The sequence below is a fragment of the Patella vulgata genome, chromosome 3, assembly GCF_932274485.2.
Source record: "Patella vulgata chromosome 3, xgPatVulg1.2, whole genome shotgun sequence".
Taxonomy (NCBI): Eukaryota; Metazoa; Mollusca; class Gastropoda; family Patellidae; genus Patella; species Patella vulgata.
In genome coordinates this window covers 45,085,507-45,102,493 of record NC_065881.2, presented here as the reverse complement: position 1 = coordinate 45,102,493, position 16,987 = coordinate 45,085,507, and the positions used below count along the sequence as shown (strand labels likewise).

Sequence of the window (16,987 nt, the reverse complement as noted above, 5' to 3'; positions counted from 1 at the left end):
CGGAGAGTCTTTTGGGGTAGTATTGTGACACTTGAAGAATGTCATAGTGAATTTTAAGATCTGACTATTGAGTCGATTTGGTTATAGTACAATATAAATATCAAAATATTTGGAAATCTACTTTCATGAGGGAACTCTTGTCATCAGCTGAAACTTCTGTAGATGTGAACTTAAATGACTTCTTCAAAATTCCTTGCAAGACTCTACATTTAGCCAATGGCAGAAAATAACCAAGATTTTGATGCAAGATTTAACTCAGTTTTAATTTTGTTCTTTGACATGGGATGTACATTCTCCAATAACTCGGTTGATTATTTACAGATAATAGGAGGTGATTGGTCCCTTGCAGCACTTCATAAAGACGTGTAAAAAAATGTTCTCTAATTAAAACTTCATAGAATTTCTACTATATCAGCATCCCCATCACCTCCAACCGATTTTTTCTGTTTTTTAGCTGTAGGTGTACAGTCTAGTTCATCTGCTTTTCGTTTCTTTGGACTAGTATCAGTTGGCCCTGTTTCCATAGCTTCAATATCATCAATTATTTCTAAATCATCTTCCTCCTCTTCTGTGAAATAAATGACAAAGGACAGTTACAATAAAAGGGCAATAAAAAGTAGCTTCTGATTCATCAATAATAGAATTATATACATGTAACTTTGTGTAATTTTTGTAAGCTCAATATATTTATTTTGAATCTCTTGTAAATTATAATATTGTGAAAGGTGAATCTCTAAAATGAATATCAGTCCAAATGTGATTTAATTGTGTTCAGTATTTACAATGATATGATAAATAGATAATCTATGACCATTCGACATCCTCTGCAGATATGACTGGAAATGGTCTAAATAAATCAGTGCTTTCGATGGAATCCAAGCCCGCAGGTTATCTAACGTTGATATTTTATTTTGTTTTTTTAGTTAAATATTAAATAATTAATTTGAGTACATTTTAGTGTGTACTCTGTACGGGGTCATAAAAATCTAGATATTGCCCGAAAAATGCAAATGATGATCGGTTTAAGTTGGGTTTAAGATTTGGCATCCATAGGGTATACCCAGCCCAAGAGATATACCTTCTATAAATCAATATATACCTTTTGATTTTTCAAGAGCAGCACCAGTCCCCTCTTCTTTCTTTTTGGAATTCTCTTCTAATTTAGCCTGTAATTCAGCCATATCTCCTACTACCATAAACTCCTTTTCATCTTCAAGTTTCTCTCTATATAAATAAAGAAGATACTTTCATTCAATTGGATCCCTTTGGAAAATATAATTCACAGTGTTGAAGGTCAACAATTTGCGATAACTACTGCCAGAGTTATGGCCCTTGATCACTTTAAAATATCTTGTGGACGCTCTAGAGGCTAAAGTTAATATACGATTGATATAAGATTTATACATAGTGTTTAAGGTCACGAGACGAAGAATTCTATTGATCTTCAATGATATCCAATAATTACTGCCAGAGTTATAGCCCTTGATCACTTTGCAATATCTTGTGGATGCTTTAAAGGCTAAAGTTAATATCCGATTGACTATAAATTTATACACAGTGTTTAAGGTCATGAGACGAAGAAGCCTATAGATCTTCAATGATTTCCAATAATTACTGCCAGAGTTATGGCCCTTGATCACTTTGCAATATCTTGTGGATGCTCTAGAGGCTAATGTCAATATCTTATTGACTTTACATGTATACACAATGTTTAAGGTCATGAGAGGAAAAATCCTATCGATTGTCAAAGATTTTTGATACTTATTGCCAGAATTATAGCCCTTGAACATTTTGAAATAAGGTTAATATCTGATTGACTTTAAATTATCGACCAATCAAATTTCTTATCGCTCTGCTTACCCTGAGCAGAAAATGCTCACTATCGAACTTAGTCAAGGTATTGATGTAATAAAGCTATACACCAAGTGTCCTCACTCTCACTTAATTAGAACTAAAGTTATCGTGTCCCAAAGCATCAACCCATCAAATTGCTTATCTCTGCTTACCCTAAGCAGAAAATTTGCATTTTCGTACTCCATCAAGGCATTCATCTAATAGACACCTACGCCAAGTGTGAACATTCTAACTCAATTAGAAAGAGAGTAAGTGTGTTACAATGTCTCGACCAATCAAATTGCTTAACGCTCTGCTTACCCTGAGCCGAAAACTTAGTCAAGGTATTGATGTAATGAAACTATACACCAAGTTTCACCGCTCTCAATTAATTAGAACTAAAGTTATCGTGTCCCAAAGCATCAACCAATCAAATTGCTTATCTCTGCTTACCCTGAGCAGAAAATGCTCATCCTCAAACTCCATCAAGGCACTGACCCAATAAACATCTACACCAAGTGTGAACATTCTAGCCCAATTAGAAGGAAAGTTATTGTGTTCCAGAGTCTTGGCCAATTAAATTGCTTATCGCTCTGCTTACCCTGAGCAGAAAATGCTCATTATCGAACTTAGTCAAGGTATTGATGTAATGAAACTATACACCAAGTTTCATCACTCTCACTTAATTAGAACTAAAGTTATCATGTCCCAAAGCATCAACCAATCAAATTGCTTATCTCTGCTTACCCGTAGCAGAAAATGCTTATCTTCGAACTCAATTGAGGCATTGATCTAATAAACACCTATACCATGTTTGAACATTCTAGCTCAATTAGAAAGAGAGTTATTGTGTCCCAAAAAGTGTGACAGACGGACGGACAGACGGTTGGATTATCAAGATGCAAAGTATTCAACATAGGGTTACTTCCTATTTAATGTTATATTTTGGGGTAAGTTGGAAAATGCTATTTCAACAGCCCTGTTTAAACAAATCAAGACTTGATGTGAAGGGAAATTGTTATAACTTACACATGGGCAATGGTTATATTTAAATTATAGTTCTGTAAAAAGTCATCACACTTTAATCGACTTCCATTAATAATACCAAATGAGGACAATAATTTTTCGTTGTTTTCTGAAATAAAAATAGAAACAAATATATGAACAAATAAATATTAAACACAAAATTAAGGCTAAATAAAAAAAATTATTTTGGTTGAGATAATCCTGTGTCACTTAAAAAGGGTCACATGACTTGTTTTTATTTTAAAAAATATAAAAATACAAAAAAAGTCATGTTATTTAGCCTTAATTTTGTGTTTAATATTTTGTTTTATTTTAAAAAATATAAAAATACAAAAAAAAAGTCTCATTAATTACCGTAGGTAAATGTTATAACCTGGTTACTGGAAGTAATTTGAATGAATCCAGAAATTTGGCATAGACTCATTTATCAAGTACACAACCCTGATAAATAGTGGATAATCCATACATCCTATAAACAACATGATGTTAGTGCCATGAAATGCTATGTTTATGAGAAGTCTTTAGCCCAGTAGTGATTATTTGACAAAATAATAACACAGAAATAAAAACCTCCCTCACTCATCAGATTTTTGGTACAGATTGTCTGTGAACCAGAATATTTAACTTATTTGGCTTAGTATCACCTAAAGATAATCAAAACAAAATAGTATTGAAATTGTCAGCTTTGTTGTTGAAATTTCAACAATGGATATCTATATATCAATAAGAAATTATATACAAACCTTCAGTTTCTCCTTCTTCACTTGATATGATAATAGTACCTAATAAAACAAAAATACCTGATGAAAAATCTAATGTCAATAAGAACCAAAAACCTAATGGTGGCAACGAGAATATACATTTTGAGCACCAGAATATAGATGTATATCCACAAGCTTTTCAAATTATTCCTAATATTATCTTCTTATTTAAATCATTTAGTTGCTGATAAAATATCTTACTCAATATTCATTTTACACATAATTGCAATATCAATAGCTGGGAGTACATCAAATATGTCTCTGTAAAATGATGATATATGTAATAACAACAACTTACCCATTCCATTATCTATTTCTACATCAGGTGCTACCATGCCTAAATCACCTTTCAAGATCTGAAAATATTTGTATGAATCAATGTCTTATAATGCAGTACATTTTAAGAATAAGATTAAAGTATTTGGCATGCTGATAAGTTCTAAAACCGGGTGCTTCATCCTATTGGTCTTACCATGATGAATGCAAATTAACATCCTTAAATTTATTTATTGACCTACGATATCTCACTGTGCAGTTATCTTCTCTTTGGCGGAAATGACATATACCACATTTTGCAATTACGCCCCTTATTCGCTTTAACCTTTCTGTCTTTAAATCATTTCTATCTGGTAAAGAAAGGAAATATTTGGGACCTCGAAATTGACCCAAATGGGTCGCAACGCATATAATAATGTAATCTGATTGTATATAAACTGATTTACATTCAATTGTTTCCGTTTTGACTCTAATTTCAAATCAGTTATGTCCAGCGAAATACAGCACGAGTCCCAACCGACTGGCAAATTTTAGTGTCTGGTTATTCCAGTCTATTGTGCATGCTCTCCAGGTAAGATATGGCGTCACTGCTTGACATGAGTTGTGGAATATGTCTAGCCTCGTTCTTCCTGGTCACTTGTTACAAATGACGCTGAAACGCACTATGGTACACGATTCGTGTACTGATGGTAAAATGTTTATTTTGTCTTAAATATTGGATATCAAAAGCCTACCTTTTCCCGGTAAGATCACAACATCAATGTTGATTTGAATTGACAAATAATTCGTGTTTTCAACGTGTAAGACTTTGAATGATATTGCGTTAAAGACTTAGCTACTTTAACATCTCATCAACACAATAATTCTTGTCATTCTGAGACTGATACACATACATGGTTATTCTTCATTTACTGTGGTCACATGTACAATTGGAAAGCAGTGCTTTTGAATACTCTTCTTGGAAAGAGGGAATCTGGTTTTAAAATTTCTGCAAAGTATTCTTGGTCTCACAATTCAACCTAGAATTAATTCTAGTCCAATGTGATAATGAACTTCAACGCTAATTAGTAACATCAAAGGCATCAATCAAATGTTCAATTCAATGAAGATATTACCTTTTCTTCTAAGAATTTGATGGTTATCTTCTGTGTATTTAACACTACTGTGACTTCTGGTTTAGCTGAGCAGACATAACATTTAGGATTAGGTGGATCTAATCGACCAGCATCTAGTAATTTTTTTCTGAAGTTAGGTTTTCTGTTTAGATATACCTGTCCAAATAAATAAATATACATCTTAGGGTGGAAAAATTTACTACATATACTCTCTTTTAATCAATTTTGATGTTCTTTTGTTATTGTTTTTTTTATAAATTTACAATTTCAGTTTTGTAGAAATAAAAACTAACTGATGAGTTAATTTTAGAAATAGATATAACTTACTGTAGTGCATTTATCAAACTGGTCATTTATTATTTTTAATGCTTCCATAACTATTAAAGCTGCTACAATAGCATTAGTCGTTGCTATAGCTGGTATAATATTACCTGCCATTGCTAGAACATAATATAATAATATGCCATTAAACTAATGAGATCCAACGATAGAACTGTGTATTGCAGTATATATTGGGATACAACCAGATCTATAGTGATATACTGTGAACAATTTTGCATATGTTTATGGATTTTATAAATACCATTTTGGAATGAGAATCTTGCAATACTTAAAGAAAATGCATAAAATTATCAATACTTTACATTAATTTCTTGTTTTTTTGGCAAACTAAAATTCAATTTCAAAATAACTATTTATATAATAAGAAATGTAAGTACGTAAATGTTATAAACTCACTTACACTTTATATCAAATCGTGACTTTTGTGAGATTCCAAAGATATTGGCACGGATGTTGGCAGCAGATACAACAAAATCCAAAGCAGTCTCATCGTCCTGAAAAATAAGTGCCAATGATTTGATGATAGTCTAATAAAATATTGGGGTATGTTTAATAAAAAAGTTTATAAATTGTCTACTAATTAAATGTGTATTTACATTTAGGATGTTGCATATGTTATCCATTTAGTAATGTACTTGGCAAGTGATGACATATAATAACGTAGACACAGCACACCTAAAATCAGAAGACATCAAAACAAATGTATTAAGTCTTTGTACAACTTATACAAAAGTCTTTTACTGACAAAAACTAAGCAGTTTTTTTTTATTTTACCTTCAGAGCTACATGAATAAGTTAATTGGTTTGATGATAACCTAACTGTGTGCTGTATTTATGTATCTATAATGGTAGTAAACTAGTTAATATAAAATATGTACAGTAACTAACCTTATCCCACACTAACATACCATCATCACCCTGTGCTGCTAAATCTATTTTTAATTTACCCAAACAATTAGCAAATACTTCACCACACTCTTTCATAGACCATATTCTCTGATCTCTCATCTGTGTTGCAGAACTTGGTGTAGCTAAGAAAGAAAAACAATCTAATGGCACAATTTCTTATTCGGAAATGAAATAAGCATCACTCTTACTCAAGGGTATCATGGCCATAAGTGTCAACAAATCAAATTGCTTATATCTGCTTAGCCTAAGCAGAAAATGATCATTATTAATCTCAGAATTCAGAAAATATAAATTGCTTATGCCTTACACGCCTTGCTTAATAAATAAGTAAATCGTACCATCTGAAAGATTATTCCAATCTAATGGCTCTGGTGGCCGTCGTGTCTTCCATAAAGCTTCCATTGACAATAAATATTTGATATCATCTCTAAATAACTAAAACATTAATAGGTTAATAATTAGACAATGTCTGAATCGAAATAAGTACCAGTTTCATACAAGTTTCATACAAGAAAAGAAAACTGACCAAATTTTGAATAATAGTTTTGTCTCCTAAGAAATACAATTAGAATTTTTAAATTCAGGGTTTCAACATATCTATTATGCTCTGTTCACAATCCGATTTTCATCATATGACATCTAATTTTAGTATGAAATAGAGATTAGAAATATATGATCTACCTTTGAAAATATTTTTTCAGGATTATACCCATTTTCAATCGCCCATACTCTTGTAGATTTTCTCTCTAGATCTTTTCCATTGCCTTCTGTCTCTTTCTCTAGAGCCTTCTCTCCTGCTTCAGCTAGTAAGACATAAATGTTAATCCTATTTAATTTTATAAAGTGTTCAAATTTTATTGGTATATTTAAAATGACAGAAACATTGAAAATGTACATAATGTGTTAATTAAAAATATACAGAGAAAAGATTTGTCATAACCAAAGAACATTGTCTGATCACATTATATACCTGTTAATTCTGGATCTTCTGTATCTGGAGAAACATCCTGATCTGGATCATCTTCTCCAAACAACTGACTAGAAGAAATAATTGTGATTTTAACATAATGAGTAATACAAATTGATATGGGTTTAACCCTTTGAACCCTGGCATATATATTGTAAATCAGGGCTCACACTGGCTTTCAATTTTTTTCAGCCAAAAGGATGATAATTTTTATATAAAAAAATGTTCATATTTTTTTCTGACAACTGGAATATTTTATCTGCCAAAACTGTGTGATAAAAAAGACAACATCTAACAATTTTATGTCTCAGCTAGGTTATTATAAAACAATTACCGATATATACAATGTACAATACAATAACTTTAAAAGTCTGTCTTTACATAATAGATTAGCACAGTTTGGATTTAATAAGATCAGATTTTATTTTTTGTGACTTTAGTCTATTTAAACATCGTACTGCACAATATATTTTCAGTATTTACACGTCAAATCTCATCCGTTCCAAGGATTGCCAATTTTCTATAAATTGATGTGTTACGTGTACAACTGGTCTATTGTTATTTACAGGTACCGTAAAGGTATCAGAATCCCTGATAGAATGATTTAAATTTCAATTATATTTGTAAATTTCACAATTTTCAGTGACAAGATATAAGATAGGTTGACACTGCCAGGCAACAAAACATATGCCCACAGCAGCTAAACTGTTCAAGTGGTCGACAAGGTTTGTCGCATATTTATTTTTTTGTAGGTAATTGGGGGCATTTACAAGACAATTTCATACAGATCAGATTATAATTTTCATTATTTGAGGGGTTTACAAGGTTCTACAAACTGAAAGAAGTGCCTTAACTCTGGAAGTAACTTGTTGAAATTTGACAGGCATTTTCGTTAAACTAATAATTAAATAATGCATATAAATTTCATACATATCAGATGAAAACTTTTGTCATTCAAATGTTCACAAGGTTCACAAAGTAAAACAAGGGTTATAACTGTAGAAGTAATTGACTGAAATTGCTGAAATTCAATAGACCTCCGTTTCACAAATTTAAATGATGCATATAAATTTCATACATATTGGATGATAACTTTCATCAATCGAGCATTAAAAAGGTTGAACAAAATGAAACAAGGGCCATAACTCCAGCAGTAATTAACTGAAATTGCTGAAATTCAATAGGCTTTGTCGTTTCACTAATCTAAATGATGCATATAAATTTCATACAGATCGGATGATAACTTTTGGTGTTAAGAGTGTTCACAAGGTTCAATAAAGTGAAACAAGAGCCATAACTCGTAGACGTAATAAACGGAAATTGCTCAAATTCAATAGGATTCTCCGTTTCACTAATTTAAAAAATACATATAAATTTCACAAAGATCGGATGATAACTTTTGGCATTATCAAAATAATTCCACATGTTGCAAAAATGTTGTGCATATATGTATATAGTAACTCTTATACACGACGATAGTCAGGGGTCGCTAGTGTCGCTAGCTGTGAAGTTAGTTATCCATTAGTTATTCAGTTATTCATTATTATGATTTACATCACAATTCTGCAGTCCGTAATGCCGTAAGAGATGGTCTAAAACCAATAAATTATATATTTATCTTCATTTCAAAGTTATTGTATTACAACTCAAAATTATCCAGGTCAGTGCGTTTTCTATAGAGCATGTGGTAATTACGTGTCAGCTACTGGAATGGTTTTTCTATGGCCAATTCAGCTATTTCGATTATTTAAGTAGCCAAAAGGGAACAATTAATTAATAAATAATTATCATAAGCCTTACTAATATTTCATTTTTAAGTCCAATATATAATTTTTTGTGTACCCCATGCTGACAAAGTGGTATAGACACGTGAATTCACAATACCGTACCATGAATAAAACACATGAAATATTAATTTACTTTGCAAAGTTTTCGTGTGTTATCAAAAATGCCCCGCAGTGAAAATTTTAAGATGGAAGCCCTAATATAGATGTTATTACCTTAGCCGGAAAACCGACCATTGGGTTCAAAAAGTTAACAGCTGTCTTTTGAACATAACCTGTTCATATTATCTGCAGAGGATGATGAATGTTGACAAATTTTTCAATTCTTTTGTAAATGCAGAATCAAACTATTTTTGGACTGACATCCTTTTGGAGATTCTTCAACCCTCAAATAACATTCAGATATTTAAATTTCACTCATTACTATGCACACTTACTTAAATAAATGCTTAGCCCATACTACACAATGTATAGGTTCTGATGGAGTATTTCTTATAGTACAGCCTGGAAATGTTTTCTGTGTTGCTTTAGGTCGACATTCATAACATTCTGTTAATCCCTGCAAAAGTTAAAAAAATAAAAAAATAAAAACTGTCAATAAGATGTTTTGGTGAAAGACATTATTTTTCAAGTTTTGTCACATGATTACACAACTTAACCTTAATAATTTTAAATGTATTGAATGAACTAATTGTTTACCTTCTAATATTAACTAAAGTTAATATCACAGTTCTTTAGTCAGTGAAAGTTATTCAGAATACATTGTACATGACCCCATTGCAGTGTTGGAATGTATCTATGTCTGCATAGAGAACATTGTGCACATTGTGCAATATGTGTAACAAACCAGTGAGCGTAGTCCATATAAATTTTGTTGTGGTTTTACTGAATACAGTTCTATTGTTACAACTTGTTTGTGTACACAATGATTATTTTGTTGGCACAAGTTTTATTCTGACAAGTCTAAACCCACTTTTCCCTGACAGAGCTTGTTCACAAGGCTGATTTGCGAACAGTGTGAACTAGAAATAAGGGAGAAGATAACCTTTTAAAGTATTACTCTGACCTTTTTAATAACAGTAACTTGGCCTAGATAACCAGCAGTTCCACTTTCAACTAGTGGTACATCAGCAGCTAAACACATACGATTAACATGATTTCTAGCAGCTAGAAAATATAAATATAAAAGTTAACATAAACATCAATAATTACAGGTTCAACAGTGGATAGGGTTCCTCATTTAAACTTGACAAACAATCAGTGGTGTTTGATAATCATCAATAAAGCATGGTCAATCATGATAAATGATTCTTGCAAGTATTGTTTATCATTTAAAATGATAGTAAGCAAATAACTGAATAAATTGTACTATTAAGGATAATGATTTATGTAGGATATTATATATAATATAGTAAAGTAGTTTGAACATGGCTTGAACACATATAGGACTGAAAAGGAATTCTGTTATATGCTGTCAAGTGAGACTGAGACCATATCAGATTTTAATTTCTCTGAGAAATTAAGTAATATATGCATATAATCAATTATCAACTAGATAAGAATCCAAGCAATTAAAAATTTGTCAGCTTTGAGTAATTCTTAAAATAATGCTGTTCCCAATCTACAAATACTCACAGCAGATTTTTAAAAAAATATCTCAGAAAGCTGTAACATGTTTATTAAATGGGTTTAGAAATGGTAGCATTGATTCACAATTAAAATGTAGGAAACAAACCTCTGTTGTCAAGTGCATTCATGACTAGTTTAAATTTCTTGAAGAAGTTAACTCCATAATCAGGACTAGAAAGAAAATATGGATCTTGTAGTGATGATTTGGTTTATTCAAATTCTACAACTGTCCTACCTAACTCTATGAGACGTTATTACTTTGATAGTGATGGGAAAAAAAAGAACTATAATAAACGTACATAAAGAATGGAAAGAACATTTCAAAATGATAAAATTGTGACCTGATTTTAAAGTTTGGTTAAACCAGGCATAAGATTTTATGCAAGTCTGACAAACCATTTCAGAAATGTTGACACTAAAAGTTAGAAGGCATTTAAATTTGGACATAAGATAAATATTTTGAAAGTGATACGATATTAAATTAAACTGAAGAATTTGTTTTCTTGTTTCTTGATAAAACTCATCTCTTTTCTCTGTAAAATAGTCAAAGTAAATTTACTTACTTCATGACACTGTCATGATAGGCTACAATATTTACATCAGGATTGAATTTCAGGGTACTTTCTTTTGCCACCTGAAAAACCATATACCATATATTATAATGATACAGCATTATGTAGGAAAAGTATGGCACAGAAAATCTAACATTTTGTGAAGTCCCTTACTTTGAAATCCCACAGCTGTCATTTTAAGGCAACACCTTTGATATAAAACACAAATTGTTCCAACAGTAATCTTAATTTTCATAAATTCCTAATGTATGCATCAAACAATACATCATGTTGATGCTGCCATAATATTGAAGATAGTTACTTTCTTCTATACTATCCAAATTAATTTTAATGAAGAGCAAACAATTATCAAAACTCTCCCACCTGCTAAACAAGATATTTGCATCTTACTTTATGGAGACACCAGATCCGACAAATCAGCTAACGAAAATATTGTATGTGCTGTTCATGGTTTAATTAATCTAACCAAGTGCTTTGACATTTAACAATAAATATGAACTCCAATAAGCTTTTTATCACCCCTCTGAATTAGTATTTCGATATAGTTTATTCTAAATTCATTACAGAATTTTGCATATTGAATCCTCGCTCGGCCCACCTAAGGTTATAAAGTAATGAATATAAACTAAGCAGTCGAGTATCGACCCTTTTTTAGTTCTGATGTTAGTTAACACTTGATTATATTCGTCCTGTAATTTTATTATATATGTACTTTAATACTCTATATACACGTATAGTATTTTTCTTATTCAATGTTAGATTTAACATCTTCCCATCAGGTTAAGCCTGTTGGTGTTTGATTATACCCTATTGGTGGGGTTATAACACGCTATCGAGAAAATACACCGATCAAAGAATACACATCATTGACAATCTCGCTACAGAACAACAACTGCCTTTATTAAACACAATAGAATCCCAGTGAAGTAAACCATCATAATTAACCATATAATTTCCCAATAGATAATCTAATTTGTAGATTTGCGTTTAGTCACGTGAGGGTCGAGACATTATTTGTGTGGCTCTATTTGTTGACAGCAAGTACCGGTAATAAATATCTTCAAGAAAACTACATTTAGAAAACAAGGCACTTTTTACCCAGTCTCATTCTGGACAAATTACCTCGTTCCAAAAACATGGCAATTTAAAAAAACTACTTTTGGGCACTCCAGGCAAATGTGTCATTTTTTTTACCACGTTACAACGTGGCATTATTGTGGCAAAAATATTGACATGTTTTTGCTACGTTTGGACATAAATGCCAAACGAGACATTCTGAAGTTCATAGTGTTAGATATTTTAAGTTGAATGACAATATTGATAGATATTGATTCATATTACCTAGGAACCAGCGGTTGCCAAAGTGATTTTTCATACAATCAGGGGCCATAATCCAGGAAGTTATGGTCTGAAATGTGCGAATATTGAAAGGGACTAAGATCTTTGGGATATAATGATATACTTTAAGTTTTATCAAAATCAGACAAAAAATGTTACCTCTAGAGGGTCCACAACCTTGATATCACATATTATTTGCGTACAGTGAGCAGTCATTTTGTGCGGCAGTTTTGAACGGATTTTCACGAAATTCGAACTCAACCTTGATTGTGGTTTAACAGTGATATATTTGATAAAAACTGTGACTTCTAGAGGGACCACAAGCTAAAAACATGATTTTTTGTTCAATCAGGGGCCATAATACAGGAAGTTACGGTCCAATATGCATGAATATCGAAATCGGGTAATAATTGTGACCTATAGAGTGTCCACAAGCTAAAAACGTGATTTTTCGTACAATCAGGGGCTATAATCCATAAAGTTACAATTCAATACATGCCAATATCGAAAGGAACCAAGATCTTTGGGAGGTAAACCTATATTTCAAGTTTTGTCAAAATCGGATAAAAATGGCGACCTGTAGAGTGGCCACAAACAAATTGTGGACAGACAGGGGCGACGACAATATACGTCCACATGAAAATGGATGGACAGGGGCGACAACAATATACGTCAACATAAATATTACCCAATCTATAGATATAGCAGTTTAATTTTACTATAATAGAAACAATTACCTGATAACAATCACATTACCTGTGACTTAGATTTTCCCACATGTTCCTTCCTGAATAAAAACTGTCTATTAAGATTACTGACATCTATAGTATCTAGATCAATCTGAAATAAATCATATATTTATATTATATATAACTAATGTACAGGTATATTGAAATGTCATACATTATATAAACCATAGGAATTTAAATAAGATACAGTTATCAATCAGTGTTTTAAAGGCACTGTCAAGCGACAGGTTAATATTATCATTTCTAGTAATAATTACGTAGCTGCTGAACATCTGGGTTACAGATCAGGTTAAATAGGCCTACACTAAATACGAAAATGTAGCTGAAAAGCTGGTATATTTTAATGTGCATGTGTTGGCTCAAGTTGGCCTCTATTAATTTCACTGCACAAAACTAACGATGCCTGCAGAATTCAAACTTGTTTTGACAGATGAACATTTCAATTGAAATATGTTGCAAAAATAAATTTACCACAATATCAGTGTGTCCGAAATACGGTAAGAAATAAGCATGAATCACTTTTGTGATGTAGTAGTTTTCTTTCAATTTGTACCCGAGTGAAACATGTTAGCTTATGGAAGGTTCAAAAGGTATTACTGGGTAAAATTAGCCAATCAAAATTGAAGTATCTACTAAAGTTTGGATTTTATCTTTAGTTAAAATTTCGTGAAACAGGGCCCAGGGCCCTAATTCACGAAAACTTAACTGAGATAAAATCCAAATTTTAGTAATTTGATTGGATAATATTAGATTGATTTTAGGGCTTAGCCAATCAAAATTGGGGTATCTACTAAAATTTGGATTTTATCTTAAGTTAAAATTTCGTGAATCAGGGCCCAGGCCTTTATAGCTTGAGTGCATTTTTCACCCATTGGTTGGATATTTGCAATCTGCGTGGCTGCGCAGATTGTCAACTGTGCGCTGATTATTCCTCAATGTTTTTAAAGAAGAATACAGGGTATCAGACGTCCCATGTACATGTAGGATCTGTCATTAATCGATTTTGTAGTACATGTACAATGATTTTTCAAATAACTTTCAAAATCACTGCATAATTAGCATGTGTGCTAAGAATAAGATTTAAATTCAAGTCTATAGCATCTCATAATCTTCGCTATTATATACATCAACTGATCATGTGACTGAATGTCCAAAAATATTTGCAATAATTATTGTAAACTTCAGCGTTATTTTTGTATAGTTGAAATGAATACATTTATAACAGTCGAAAGATTTTTAAATACTTCTTCAAAGTGCAATGTACATGTTTCAGAATTCTGGTAAAATGGACACAACTCCTCAGATACGCGTATGTGTATGTGTGGGCCCAATTTTTTCAAAGGGTTGATTAAATCGATGGTTGTTTTAGGCAGTGACATGCTAGCAATAAAAAAAAAATAGAATCAGGAAATCGCTTCAAACACTTAAAAAAGCTAGGAATAGGAGTAGGGATAAAAAAGCTATGTGTCCAAATTGTAAGTAACTAGTGCCCTTCCAATGCCTAGCGGTGTGTTGTATAAAATGTAAGTATCAACTTTGTGATGATACTTTTCTTTCCGTATTGCCTTGCTTGTACTTGTACCACAAAACCGTTTTATTAAAACGAATAAGACTAAAAAGCAGTGAATATCGAGTAGGATTAGACAGATTATCGTCGCAGGAAATCCATTAAATACCCTGGGCAGACCCAACTCTGCGTGCGCAGATTAGTAAACGGAATGCGCAGGGTAATCTGGCTGTGAGGTGAAATCTGTGCTCAACGTATACATGTATGTTGTGATAATTTGTACTGGGTAAAGTCTCTGTGTAGACATGTACCTTATGTCCAGGCTTGCAGTTAGCAATAACATGGTTTCTGAGATCAAGTATGGAACAATGTGAAAGCGAATGGTGGGACAGATTCTAGAATTTTGGAGTGATTTTTATAAAGAAAAGGTCTTTATGATAACTTTATCTTTGTTTTTGTTAAGATCATTATTATTATTAAGCTTTCATATTTCATATGAAAGCTTATTGTTTTTGTTAAGATTATTATTATTATTATTTTTTTTTGTTCTTTTCCTGCAAATCTTATATCTCAGAATCTAACCATAGGATCTTTCTGAAACTTTTACCTACTCCCCCAAGAATGGGTGGCGGCTTTGGAATGAATATATTTTCAAAACATTTTGCGAATCCGAAATCACTGAATTTTACAAACGAAAGCATTTGACCTACATTGCTGTGACTTTGTGACTATTTGACCTTTTTACTAATTCTTTTTTCTTTGAGTACACTGAAACATTTACTTCAAATCTGCTATTTCTGATTTTTGAATTTCGAAACTTACGTCCTAACTTATTTCCCCTTGGAGAAATTATGGACAAAATTTAGAATTCCGCCTTTGACGTTTGTTTACGAGTGAAAAATTCCCATTAACGGCTTGAAAATAATCGAAATTGGCCACCGTTTTGTAAATTTGTCTCCTATTTCCAAAATTAATACATTTCTGGTAAGCCTCCTTCCAAGCATGGGTGGTGATTTTCGAATCAATATATTTTCAAAACGTTTTACGAATCCGAAATTTACTGATGAATAAATTGACCTGCATACCCGTAACTTTGTGACTTTTTGATCTATTTTACTAATTTTTTTTTCTTTGAGTACCTTAAAACATTTAGTTTAAATTTGCTATTTCCGATTTTCGAATATTACGTCATTGACATCTCATCCCGGAAGTAAAACCATCAAGACAACTTCTTGAATATTAGTACAATTTTCATGAAATTCGGAATGTAAGTAGATCTGGTTGATCATCCAACGTCAACGACGTCATTAAAAATTTCAACCCTATCTCTCCTTGGAGAAATTAAGGATCAAAGTTTTAAAAAAATCAACAAAAAAGCTGCATTTCCTTTAGTACGGATACGGTCCGGTCCGGGAGTAGACATAGCACACGGCAGGTTGTTTATCCTTATATGCGGTTATTCAAGCGGAAGGGCCCTTTTTTCAACATGGCACCGGCATTTTCAAGGTTCGTAAAAGAAGAAAAAACATTGATAATATTGGCCGCAGCATACAAACTGTGTTTCCTTATGTGCGTTTACGGACAGGGTTCCGAATGCGTTTCCGTACCGAACGCTACATGGTCTGTTTCGAAAAAAAGTACCGGACGCAGCATACAAAACCGTATCCGCACCCACACATAAGGAAACACTCTTACTAAAATTCTATGAAAGTGTTTTTGAGATTCTTTATATAACCCATGACATGTGTCAGGAAGTGACCGTGAATATGAAAGCTTTCATATCTGCCTGGCAGATCTAGTTATTATTGTAATTATGTCATCATCATGGCATCATGATGTCTTTGTCTCTTTGTTGTTGATTTGAAATAATTCTTTAAGGATTTAGTTTGATCAAAGAGCAGATTTAGGTCATTACCACTTCAATATCCGAAAATCCTGTTAGAGCCAAATTTTTTAACAGTTCACATCCGATTCCACCAGCTCCAACGACAAGAATTTTGCAAGATGAGACGTTTTGTTGAAGATTATTTGATAGAGAACTCTTCATGGCGGCTGACATGTTTTTTAGTCTGCACGAAATAATCCAAGCTAAATGATTGGATATAATGTGAAGAATAATCGTGATGATCTTTATCGATTAAATCTGCTCGCCTACTATATTTTCGATATCGTAAATAAA

At 32.2% G+C, this 16,987-nt stretch overlaps 1 protein-coding gene across 3 annotated transcripts; it reads right to left on the bottom strand.

Annotated features, from left to right (window-relative positions):
- Window positions 1-236: 236 nt before the first annotated feature.
- On the bottom strand, window positions 237-16,888 carry LOC126814587 (SUMO-activating enzyme subunit 2). Of its 3 annotated transcripts, XM_050539837.2 has the most exons (18): window positions 16,724-16,888; window positions 13,309-13,392; window positions 11,206-11,276; window positions 10,749-10,813; window positions 10,080-10,180; window positions 9,451-9,572; window positions 7,233-7,300; window positions 6,944-7,065; window positions 6,601-6,697; window positions 6,242-6,384; window positions 5,754-5,847; window positions 5,339-5,451; window positions 5,012-5,167; window positions 3,919-3,976; window positions 3,603-3,641; window positions 2,863-2,968; window positions 1,100-1,224; window positions 237-568 (listed from the first exon to the last, which is right to left on the bottom strand). In XM_050539837.2, exons 1-18 carry the CDS (start codon window positions 16,865-16,867, stop codon window positions 393-395), a joined length of 1,884 nt encoding a protein of 627 aa, XP_050395794.1. In that variant the 5' UTR covers window positions 16,868-16,888; the 3' UTR covers window positions 237-392. The 3 variants fall into 3 exon arrangements, with proteins under 3 accessions (XP_050395794.1, XP_050395795.1, XP_055955472.1); XM_056099497.1 differs by lacking the exons at window positions 237-568; window positions 1,100-1,224; window positions 2,863-2,968; ... (2 more) ...; window positions 5,012-5,167; window positions 5,339-5,451 and adding an exon at window positions 5,950-6,028; XM_050539838.2 differs by lacking the exons at window positions 6,601-6,697; window positions 6,944-7,065; window positions 7,233-7,300; ... (4 more) ...; window positions 13,309-13,392; window positions 16,724-16,888 and adding an exon at window positions 5,950-6,028 and having other exon boundaries at window positions 6,242-6,371.
- Between the last annotated feature and the right edge of the window lie 99 nt (window positions 16,889-16,987).